The sequence below is a fragment of the Pseudophryne corroboree genome, unplaced genomic scaffold (genome assembly GCF_028390025.1).
Source record: "Pseudophryne corroboree isolate aPseCor3 unplaced genomic scaffold, aPseCor3.hap2 scaffold_304, whole genome shotgun sequence".
NCBI lineage: Eukaryota > Metazoa > Chordata > Amphibia > Anura > Myobatrachidae > Pseudophryne > Pseudophryne corroboree.
In genome coordinates this window covers 9,017-21,809 of record NW_026969714.1, presented here as the reverse complement: position 1 = coordinate 21,809, position 12,793 = coordinate 9,017, and the positions used below count along the sequence as shown (strand labels likewise).

Below are 12,793 nucleotides of genomic sequence, written 5' to 3'. Positions count from 1 at the left end.
GGTGCGGTGCAGCACTGACTATATTCTACCTCTAACTCTGCCAACAACTGTATAGGTGTGTACCCAGACTAATGCGGGAGATATCACAGTTATCTCCTGCAAGAGGCTAGTTAGCACTTCAGACCACAGTCCCAATAATTCTCAATGGGACTATGGTCTTTCCCATATGTACTGTATGAAGTACTAAAAGATTAAGCTTTTTGGAGCGAGGCCCCATATGTTAACTCCATCTTCAGATTAAATAATGAGCCACATGGTGATATAAATATTCCTTTAATACATTTAGGTGAGAACCACTAATTAATTGTGACAAAACAAAAAGCAATCACACAGCTACCCTTTACAGCCTTCTCAATTACACAGTGAGCCTATTAGGAGCAATAACCACCAAAAAAAAGTATAAGAACATACAGCAATGTAATGATGAGTCTGTAGTGTTTACAAAAGCAGCATAAGTGTCAATTCAGTTTTGGTTTTGTTTAAACATATGCTAGACACACATATCACACATGCCTATGCTTGCGTAAATTGCATAGTCAAAGCTGCAGCATGTCATTCTTAGCAGTGGAAAGCAGCAGTGCCTGCCACTGATCATTTAACTTCTGTTGATGAGGGTACAAGTGCAGACACAGAATTATAGAGCATTCATGATGTGTGGGCTAGTGCTCCAGCACCCTGACCAAAACCAAATCCTTTTGGACCAAAGTTCTTTGCGTAGCATGCTAGGGATGAAGAAGATATAAAATATAATTAGTTCAATGAAAACTGTCACATAATACCAAAGCATAAAATAAAAATCGTAGAAAAACTGACCTAGTACACAGTAGGAATATACAAGAAATGGAGAGGAAGAACAAAATGATTCACAAAAGAATGAAAATGTAGCGCACACACAACTAGAGTGATCCTCATAGGTTGACTGTAGTAGGGGCAAAGGTTGGTCTAAAGTGAGAGATGGCAAGCACTTGTACCAGTCATTTATAAAAGGAAACTTTCAAGAGCTGCCTGCTTTTCTTGTGATCAGTCTTACAGTATTTCTATGAAAGAAGCAATACTCATTACGGGCTTCCTGAATAGAGTTAAACTGCACACTTAAGGCTACTTATGTATCATTGTCAGACATTGACATACCATGCAGCTGTAGGAGACCATAGTAGCCTTGAGAACATACAGCTTAAATTTATTCAGATAGCCAATTTTGTACATCACTTAATTCCAACTTTTCTCTGTTTCTATCACAAGTGTTTCCCGCCAAGGAAAAACAAGAAAAGGCAGAGGGCAATATCACTGCTGGGGCAATATAAATATAATTAAGCCAGAAATTAAACTGGAGGGTCACACCAGCTTGCAAGATACTAAAACGTTTTCATTGGAGATGCCCAGAGAGAAGAAGCAGGTGGGCAGTGACGGGGTTTAAGTGAATAGTGTCTTTAAGCCCTGCTTAACCTTATACCCATAGATCCTGATATAAATGTTTTACCCTTACCGCAAAGGTCACAGATTGCAGACCGTGCACTCCACTTCTAAACATATTATTTATCTATTTCCATCTTCCCCAGTGGTGCAAGTAGAAAAAAATATGTCTTATAGGAACGGTGTGCGCCAGCATTAAAAAAAATAATGGGTGTGACCAAATGCCAAATGTGGCGTGGCCAATAAAAATGTGTGCGTGATACACATATGGGGTGGGGAGGGCAGATACACATGACCCCAACAGTGCCAGATACACATTGCCCCATAGTGACAGATACACAAATGCCCCCCACAGTGCCAGATATGCCCCCAGTGCCATATACACATGTCCCTACAGTGCCAAGTACACGTCCTCAGTGCCCATCCCCCTTTTGCTTATCGCGCTGCTGTCCTGCGTGTGAGGAGAGGAGAGCACAGCGTGCGCCTCTCCAACCCCTCAGTCTCCGGCGGAGGTGCGGGTGTCTACCTTCAATTAGGCGCCGATCCATGAGCCAATCAGGAGCCTTGGCTGCCGGCCCGCGAGCGCCGATATGAAGGCAGACACTGAGGGGCAGGAGAGGCGCACGCTACGCTCTCCTACCCTCACAGCAGCAGTAGAGGGAGGGAGGAAGCGGCGGCCCGGCGGCGGTGGGTATGGCGTACCCATGGCTACATTTTTTAAGGGTACTTTGTATTCGCCCACTTGCACCGCTGCAACTCAGAGGGGACTGGTGATTCCCCCTGCGCACACCTCAGCCTCTCTGTGTGTGCAGAGATCGGTGATCAGGGGAGAAATTCAGCAAGCCTCGAGAATGACTGCCCCAGAATGGCAATCAGAAGGCATTCAGAGGAGCACAAAAAGCATGCAATATCTGCAAACAATGACCTCCAAATTCTCACCCTTCAAGAGGAATATATTTCCCTGTTACAGGGTGCCAGAGCAGCAGAGCCTGTGGACTCATGGGATGTGGCCACAGCAAGGAAAGCTCACCTGCTTGCTGTCACATCTAATGCAACAACACCAGGTAAGTGATCAACTCTGGACTCTCTCTCCTGGCCATTCCAGTATTTGAAGCCTACTAGCTCATTCTTTTATGTAAAGGTATACATTTTGTGTCACCATCTTGTGGTAGGAAGAACCTTTAACCAACTACGCTTAGACCAGGAGGCTACTGCATAGTGTTACAAAATGATGCAAGAGCCCTTTTGATTCAGGATGGCAGTCATCTATTCAGCAATTGATGGTGTACAAAAACCCTGTGTGCTGAACCAAAGACTTCAAATTTTTATACATTGGTCCATAAGGTCTTCCCATAGTCTTCAGAAGTCCAGTGTTGGTGATCATGGCACATGCTAGCCTCTCTTTTATTGCTGCAGAACTGTAAGTTCTAAACCTATTACTTGTTCCCCGAAAAATGCAATTTTTTTTTATTTTGAACGCCATCAACACATACAGTTACTGAGCCTTAGGAATACAGATTAGCACTGTTAATTTACAATTTATCTGAATATCTAAAAATATAATTTTGGCCTAGTGGTGCAATGAATTTTTTTTTTTTTTTTTTTATATACTCTGGGGTGCTGTGATTTAAGAAAGTTTGGCAACTACTGGGCTAGGGTGATTGATAACTAAAGCTGGGTACACAACTGAAAAATGCAATAATCTGTTACAATGCAATAATATATTGTGTCCACACCGCATAATGGCCCTCATTCTGAGTTGTTCGCTCGCTGCTAATTTTAGCAGAATTGCTAATAGGCTAAAATCCGGCAGTTCTGCGCATGCATCTCAGGGCGCACGCGCCAAGCAAATTTACACAAAACTATGCTATTTTACTCAAAGGCGAACAAAGCTTTTCAATCGCTCTGCTGATTGACAGGAAGTGGGTGTTTCTGGGCGAAAACTGGCCGTTTTCAGGGAGTGTCCTAAAAAAACGCAGGTGTGCCAGGTAAAAAACTCAGGAGTGGCTGGTCGGACGCTAGGCGTGTTTGTGACGTCAAACCAGGAACTAAACGGACTGAGGTGATCGCAATCTAGGAGTAGGTCTGGAGCTACTCAGAAACTGCAAGGAAATTGCTTTCGTTTTGCTAATCTTTCATTAGAAATTCTGCTATGCTAAGATACACTCACTGAGGGGGTAATTCCAAGTTGATCGCAGCAGGAAATTTTTTAGCAGTTGGGCAAAACCATGTGCACTGCAGGGGGGGCAGATATAACATGTGCAGAGAGAGTTAGATTTGGGTGTGGTGTGTTCAAACTGCAATCTAATTTGCAGTGTAAAAATAAAGCAGCCAGTATTTACCCTGCACAAACAAAATAACCTACCCAAATCTATCTTTCTGCACATGTTATATGTGCCTCCCCTGCAGTGCACATGGTTTTGCCCAACTGCTAACAAAATTCCTGCTGCGATCAACTTGGAATTACCCCCATTGTATCATCCCATCTGACGTGCAGTACTGTCCATCAGATGGGACAATACGATGTGTCCGAGCAACAGATCGGGAGTACACACTACACAATGGTTGTGCACAGTGGTCGCAGGTACCATGACTGCACAACATATCAGGTAGCTCAGTGATTCACAAACTCCGTGCCACGGCACCAGAGGGTGCTGCAGGCGACTTGCAGGGGTGCCACGGTTGGTGGTCCAGGACCAAATCAAAATATTTATGGTCAGTGCTGGTGGCTGCCAATTATTAAATGTGTGGACAATCAGAAGTGCAACTCTGTCCACCACCCCATAACTGACACTATGGATGTCAGGTAAGCACAATTTACTTAATTTAATCATTTTTGCTGAATTTCTCAAGAAATTTTCCACATAGAGTGCTGTGACTTACAGTTTGGGAGCCACTGATGTTGCTTAAGTGAGGTATATGTTTCTGAAAACAGCGTTGCACTAATAGAACATGTAACAGTTATGTACCTTTGCAGTAGATCTCTCCATCTTTATCGGCCAATGTAGTCGATTCCAAACCTTTCCCACATTTGGCACAACGGAAGCAGCCCTTATGCCATGACTGCAAGATGGACGGAACAGATAGATACAGAGTATTGGAAATTTGTCAACACTATTGTAGACTAAATCAGTACTTTCTTTTATGTACAAATATTATTATTCTCCATTTCCTTAAAAAAAAAAATTGTATTACGTAGTCATATAAAACAGATACAGCAGTGTTCATTGATGAGTTAGAGCAGGGTTTCCCAAGACACACTAACAGTACAAGTTTTAAATGATATCCACATACTTATATTAAATTGACTGGGTGTCCTTAAAACCTGGACTGTTACAGTTCCTTGAGGACAGACTTTGGGACACTGGTGCCAGTGACATTGCTGCTTTACTTTAGAAATCACATTAATGGAACTTTATGAAGGTTTTCATTTTAAGCTATTATGAATTGACAAGAAAATTTTCTGGCGTAATATTCCTATTCGTAACAATATTATATGAAACTGCACAAATATGTAGCAGTTTCCTATTTTGTGGATATTGGAATAACTTCATATACGTGAAATGGTACTTCTGTCTTTGCTTAAACACACATTGCCATTTGACTGATGACAGCTCTGCAAGCTTGGAAACAAACAGTGCAATCCCACTTTTTATGGGTACAGAAAGGGATTGCATTAATAGGCTTCAAAATCACTCTCATGCATATATCTATGCTTGAGACAATTCATCAGGGGGGAAAACAAAAAACCCCACACACCACACCATGACCAAACAATGCAGAAGAGCTGAAGGTCGCTATTGAAGCATCCTGGTCTCCCACAACACCTCAGCAGTGCCACAGGATGATAGAATCCATGCCACGCCGCATCGAGGCAGTAATTCATGCAAAAGGGGACAAACCAAGTACTGAGTACATATGCATGATTATACGCGTCAGAGGGCCGACAATTCTGTATTTAAATTAAAAAAAAAATATTGATTTTATGTAATATTCTAATTTTTTGTGATTTTGGATTTGGGGTCTTCTTAAGCTGTAAGCCACAATCATCAATATTATAACAAATAAAGGCTTGAAATATCTCACTTTGCATGTAATGAATCTACATAATATATTAGTTTCACCTTTCAAGTTGAATTACTGAAATAAACTTTTTCACGATATTCTAATTTTCTGAGTTTCAGCTGTATAACAATACTCCTCAATGGAAAGATATGCTCCTTAAAAAAAATACATACTGTACTTCCAAAAAAAAAAAAAAACTATGTACCAATGTTTCTAATGAGTGACAGGTCTTAAAATCCCGTTTGTCAATCAGCAGCAACATTGCATTTCATTTGGACCAGTTGGTCATCATTCGGACTAGTTGGTCAATTTCAGGCAGAAATCCCATCTCTACGATTAGGAGTTATTGTTGCAATGTCAGTACTTGGCATAATGATTTTTTATGAAGACTGGAGGTAGCCTCCAAGACTAGACTTCTTTATATTGGAGAATCTTATTTTTAAAATATTTCTTACTCACCCCAAAACAAAATTTAGGTTTGGGATAATATTTGTACTTTTAGTCAAAGCCACTTGTAGTTACAGTATAGGTACAGTACATGGATTTTTTTATCCTGTATTTTTACTTTTTGACAATATTACACAAAAATTGTTAAGCTGGGTACACATGAGACGATATGCTCCAGGAGCAATATCGTCAGTGTTTGCCGTTGAGCTCCCTGGCAAATGAGACCGTGCATAGACACTGAACGATATCGCCAATGATGTTGGTCAGTGACGTCATTATGCCAGCACCCCAAACATGCAGTTTCAGATGATTAGTCAAAATTGACCTGCATGTACAGACGACAGAAAAGCTTCTTAACGACCAGTGGGAGAACGCATCTATGAAAAAAAAAAAAAAATAGTGCGTACACACTGGATAATATTGTTCAGAAATGTCGTTATCGTCCATATCGTTACTAAAAACAGGATTTTAATACCTACCGGTAAATCCTTTTCTATAAGTCCGTAGAGGATGTTGGGGACACCAAAAGAACCATGGGATATAGACGGATCCGCAGGAGACATGGGCACTTTAAGACTTTCAAAGGGGGCGTGACCTGGCTCCTCCCTCTATATCCCTCCCCAGACTCCGTTTGGAACTGTGCCCGGAGAGATGGACATTTTGGAGGAAAGGAATTAACAACAAGGTGAGCATCATACCAGCTCACGCCATAAACATGCCGAATAACATGGCATTGAACTGAACACATGCCAACGGACATGATCAAAATTCAGCAACAAGCTGAAGAAACCATAACACAACCTGTGTGTAACCAGAACTAAACTGCAGATACAGTACGCACTGGGACGGGCGCCCAACATCCTCTACGGACTTATAGAAAAGGATTTACCGGTAGGTATTAAAATCCTGTTTTCTATTACGTCCTTGAGGATGTTGGGGACACCAAAAGAACCATGGGATTATACCAAAGCTCTATACCGGGCGGGAGAGTGCGGATGACTCTGCAGCACCGATTGACCAAACTTTAGGTCTTCATCGGCCAAGGTATCAAACTTGTAAAACTTAGCAAACGTGTTTGACCCCGACCAAGAAGCAGCTCGGCAAAGTTATAATGCCGAAACACCACGGGCAGCCGCCCAAGATGAGCCCACCTTCCTAGTGGAATGGGCTTTTACCGATTTAGGTAACGGCAAACTCCAGCGGGCAATGGTCTGCTTGGAAGCAGGATACCCAAGTTTATTGGGAGCATATAGCACAAACAGAGACTCTGTTTTTCTAACTGGAGCCGTTCTGGCAACGTAAATTTTCAAAGCTCTGACGACATCCAGAGACTTTTCCTCAGCCAAAGTGCCAGTAGCCACTGGCACCACAATAGTTTGGTTAATATGAAAAGAGGAAACCACCTTTGGCAGAAATTGTTGCCGAGTTCTCAATTCTGCCCTATCTTCATGGAAGATCAAATAAGGGCTCTTGTGAGACAAGGCCGCCAATTCAGACACCCGCCTTGCGGATGCCAATGCTAACAAAATGACAACCTTCCAAGTGAGGAATTTCAACTCCATTTTACTTAAAGGTTCAAACCAATATGATTTTAGGAATGTCAAAACCACATTAAGGTCACAAGGTGCCACAGGTGGCATAAAAGGAGGTTGGATGTGCAGGACCCCTTTTACAAAGGTCTGCACCTCAGGAAGTGACGCCAATTGTTTCTGAAAGAAAATTGACAAAGCAGAAATCTGCACTTTTATGGAGCCTAATTTAAGGCCAGCATCCACTCCTTTTTGTAGAAAATGGAGAAAACGTCCAAGGTCAAAACTTCTCCACTGGAGCTTTCTTGGACTCGCACCAGAAAATATATTTCCTCCAAACACGGTGATAGTGTTTCGACGTCACACCCTTCCTAGCAAGGATAAGTGTGGGGATGACTTCATCGGGAATACCCTTACAAGCTAAAATCTGGCGTTCAACCGCCATGCCGTCAAACGTAGCCGCTGTAAGTCTTGATAGACGAACGGCCCCTGCTGCAGCAGATCCTAGCGAAGAGGAAGAGGCCATGGATCTTCGACTAACAACTCCTGAAGATCCGGGTACCAAATTCTCCTTGGCCAGTCTGGAACTACAAGGAGCGCTGAAATGCGATTTTCTTAGGATTCTCAGAACCTTTGGAATGAGAGGAAGCGGAGGGAAAACGTACACCGACGGATACACCCAAGGTGACGTCAGCGCATCCACTGCCGCCGCCTGAGGGTCCCTGGACCGGGAACAATACTTTAGTAGTTTTTTGTTGTGGCGGGACGCCATCATGTCTATGTGGGGAACCCCCCATAGATTCGTTAGTAGGGAGAAGACCTCCTGATGGAGGCTCCACTCTCCTGGATGTAGATCGTGTCTGCTGAGGAAGTCTGCTTCCCAGTTGTCCACTCCCGGAAGGAAAATTGCAGACAGAGCGCATACCCGAGTCTCTGCCCAGCGAAGAATCTTTGTGGCTTCTGCCATTGCTGTTCTGCTCTTTGTGCCGCCTTGGCGGTTTATGTATGCTACTGCTGTCACATTGTCCGATTGGATCAGGACAGGCCGGCTTCGAAGAAGATGCTCCGCTTGTAGAAGGCCGTTGTAAATGGCCAACAACTCCAGCACGTTTATGTGAAGAAGAGTTTCCTGACTCGTCCTTGGAAGGTCACCCCTTGTGTGACTGCTCCCCAACCCCAGAGACTTGCATCCGTGGTCACTAGGATCCAGTCTTGGATCCCGAATCTGCGTCCATCTAAGAGGTGAGAGCTGTGTAGCCACCACTGGAGTGAGATTCTGGTGTTGGGGGATAGAACTATCCTCCGGTGCATATGAAGGTGGGATCCGGACCATTTGTCCAACAGGTCCCACTGAAACACTCTGGCATGGAACCTCCCGAATTGGAAGGCCTCGTATGCCGCCACCATCTTCCCCAGCAATCGAATGCATTGATGAATGGAGACAGTTGTGGTTTCAGAAGGAGTTTTACCAAACTCTGAATTTCTAGTGCTTTCTCCGGAGGGAGGAACACTCTCAGCTGGACCGTGTCCAGAATCATACCCAAAAATGCCAACCGGGTTGTTGGAATTAAGTGTGATTTCGGCAGGTTCAAGAGCCAGCCGTGCTGTTGTAGAAGCGACAGTGCAATGTCCTGTACTAGTTTTTACTTGGACCTCGCCTTTATCAGGAGATCGTCCAAGTACAGGATAATTGTAACTCCTCTTTTTCTGAGGAGAACCATAATTTCTACCATGACTTTTGTGAAAACCCTTGGAGCCGTGGCCAGGCCTAACGGCAACGTCTGAAATTGGTAATGAGTATCCTGGATTGCAAACCGGAGATAACTCTGATGAAGGGGATAAATGGGAACATGAAGGTAGGCATCCTTTATGTCCAAAGACACCATGAATTCCCTCTCCTCCAGGCTGGAGATCACCGCTCAGAGAGACTCCATCTTGAATTTGAATTTCTTCAGGAAAAAATTTAGAGATTTTAGGTTGAGGATTGGTCGTACCGAGCCATCCGGCTTCGGCACTACAAATAGGCTTGAATAAAACCCTTCCCCTTGTTGCGCCCGGGGGACCGGGATCACAAACTGATTTTGACATAATTTTTGTATTGCTCCACAGACTAGAACTCGGTCTGGAAGCGAAACTGGTAAGGGTGATTTGAAAAAACGGCGAGGGGGAACGTCTTGGAATTCCAGTTTTTACCCTTGGGTCACAATTTGTAACACCCAAGGGTCCAGGTCCGAGCGAACCCAAACCTGACTGAAAAGCCTTAGACGTGCCCCCACCGGAGCGGTCTCCTGTAAGGGAGACCCGGCGTCATGCGGTGGATTTGGCGGAAGCCGGGGAGGACTTCTGCTCTTGTGAACTCGAGGAGGCGGGAGTTCTCTTGCCCCTTCCTCTACCTTTGGTAGCGAGGAAGAAATTACCTCGGCCTTTTCTATATTTATTAGGCCGAAAGGACTGCATTTGATAGTGCGGTTTCTTCTGTTGCGCAGGAGCATTAGGTAAATAAGTAGATTTACCCGCTGTAGCTGCTGATACTAAATCAGCAAGGCCGTCACCAAACAGTTTCTTGGAATCAGCGTCAGCATTCCATTGATGAGTCCATAGCGCACGCCTAGCCACAATTGACATGGCATTAGCCTTAGCCCCCAGGAGGTCAGCATCTCTTTCAGCCTCTTTCAAGTACGCAGCCGCGTCCCTGATATAACCAAGCGTCACTAGGATGCTATCCCTATCCAGAGTATCTAAATCCGCAGATAAACTTTCAGCCCATTTTTCAATGGCGCTACTAACCCACGCTGACGCAATAAGCGGTCTAATAAGCGTGGTAGTAAAAATAGCTTTTAAAGTAGCCTCCTGCTTACGATCAGCCGGCTCCTTAAGAGTCGTCGACTGAGCCGCAGGGAGCGCTACCTGTTTAGACAAGCGTGCTAGGGCTTTGTCTACTGTGGGTGGTATTTCCCACTTATCCCTATCCGCTGCGGGAAAGGGGTATGCCACCTTGATCCTATTAGGAATGAGAAATTTCTTATCAGGTGTATTCCAAATGCCATCAAAAAGGTCATTTAGTTCAAAACAAGGAGGAAAAGAAACCGAGCGTCTCTTTTCTTTGTAAATAAGGACCCTCGTTTCTGGTGTAAAGGGGTCCTCGTCAATACGTAATAGGTCTTTGACAGCCCCAATAATATATTGAATACTCTTAGCCAATTTAGGATCTAACCTAGAATCAGCATAATCGGCACCGGTATCAGAGTCCGTGTCGGTATCTGTGTCATCTAATTGGTCAACACTACGTTTGTGACCCTTGAAATAAAGAGTCATCTACTGATTTCTTCCAAATCTGCAGTTGAGAGTCAGATTCAGTAAACTTTTGATTTAACAGTGTAACATTAGCATTTAAAGCAGTTAACCAATCAGCCCCCAAAACATTTGGTGTCCCCAATACATTATCCCCTTGAGAGGAAAATTCTGCCTCAGACATGTTGTCTCCCTAACAGCACCCAAAGAAAAGCCTGCGAGGGAACAAAAGGAAAGCAGCCAGCTCACACCCCCGCGCCAAAGTGCAGGTCTGAAAACACCCTCAAGCGTCACAGAGCTGCAGCGCTATATATCTGTATAGAAATAATCTGGCCCCCCCCCTCGTTTTTATAGCCCCTGGTACTTGTCTGCTGTGAGGAAGGATCAGCACTGCTGCTTGGAGGAGGAAATGGCGCAGAGTGAGCCCGGAGGAAGAAGCCCCGCCCCCTAACATGGCACACTTCTTCCTGCTTATTTTACATGTTTATCCTGGCGGGGGGTTAGCGGGCAGTGCCAGGGCACTGTACAGATATGCCAGCCTTATTTATGAGGTATTTTTAGCTCCCCAGGACGCCCCCCCCCCCCCCCCCCACCAGCGCCCTGCACCCAGCGGTGCGTACAGTCCGGGAGCCTGGCGTGCAATGAGCAAATCATGCGCGGTACCTCTATATGCCGTCTTTGTTGAAGAGAAAATGTCTTTTCCTCACATACTCACCTGTCTTCTGACTTCTGGCTTGAAGAGGGGGGACGGCAAGCTGTGGGAGCTAGCATCCAGGAGAGCCCAGCGTTCATCTCCCCTCAGGAGCTGAAGGCATCCGTCAGCAGCAGCAGAGCCCTGAAACTCATTAGAAGTGGGTCTAGACTGCTCTCCCCTCTTTCCCACGAAGCAGGGAGTCTGTAGCCAGCAGATCTCCCCAAAATAAAAAACCTAACATTAAGTCTTTTCAGAGAAACTCTAAGAGCTCCTCCTAGTGCCCTGTGTCTCGTCCGGGCACATTTTCTAAACGGAGTCTGGGGAGGGATATAGAGGGAGGAGCCAGGTCACGCCACCTTTGAAAGTCTTAAAGTGTCCATGTCTCCTGCGGATCCGTCTATATCCCATGGTTCTTTTGGTGTCCCCAACATCCTCAAGGACGTAATAGAAAATTACCTAGTGTGTAACCAGCTTTACTTTATTGCGCAAGAAAGGGTCCAGCTTTATAAGTAAATTATGCTAATATTGTGTGGTACATACAACATGAAAATCATGTCCTCATCAGTGATACTCACATTTCCACCACCGATCACTTTCTCAGCAGCATACACAGACTTAGAGCAGCGAGGACAGACATCAGCTCCTCCCACTTTCTGAGCAACCTTGGAAGGATTTGGGTTGTTTGTAGGCTGGTGTCTCAATGGCCTAGAGGTGGAATGAGAACACATTAAAAAATTATGACACAGACAGTCCTAAATGAAGAGAATTAAAAAAAAAAAAATACCAATTCTAACAAAGTGACTTGGCTTTTTTGACACCATACTTGCACCACAAATCTGCAACACAGGAAACCCATCATTTTGTTTTATTTTCTAACATCATTTCCTTAAAATAGGGTTTTGGTAGCATAATTGAGTAGATATCAGGACAAAAACATGCACTTTATTTGAGGCAATACTAAAGACAAGGGAGTCTATTCATGAAGCAGTGAAAACTGTGGAGAAGAAGTGAGCCAGTGAAGAAAAAAAACAAACATTAAAGTAATATTTATAATTTGCATACTATAAAATTATTCAGAGCTGCTGACTGGTTGCCATGGGCAACTTCTCCACTGGCTCACTTCTCCACTCTTTTTGCTGCTTTATGAATAGACCCCAGAATCATTGGCGTGTGCACGGGGGGTGCCTGGTGCGCACAGGCACCCCCTAATGTCCGGCACCCCCCACATACCATGTCTGCATCACGCTGCTCATTCCTGTTCCTGCCACAGCGCCGGCATTACAATGAGTCACATTGACTCATGTTATGCCGCTGCGCCGCCCGCTACCTTTCCCCCAGAGTCTTCAGCAAGTAC

The 12,793-nt window shown here is 44.5% G+C and overlaps 1 protein-coding gene across 1 annotated transcript; it reads right to left on the bottom strand.

Moving 5' to 3' along the window:
- Window positions 1–257: 257 nt before the first annotated feature.
- On the bottom strand, window positions 258–12,191 carry LOC135016890 (cysteine and glycine-rich protein 1-like; the record flags this gene model as incomplete). Its single annotated transcript, XM_063952898.1, has 3 exons — window positions 258–722; window positions 4,383–4,476; window positions 12,015–12,191. Coding segments are annotated over 3 exons (348 nt in total), but the record flags the coding sequence as incomplete, so codon positions are not given.
- Between the last annotated feature and the right edge of the window lie 602 nt (window positions 12,192–12,793).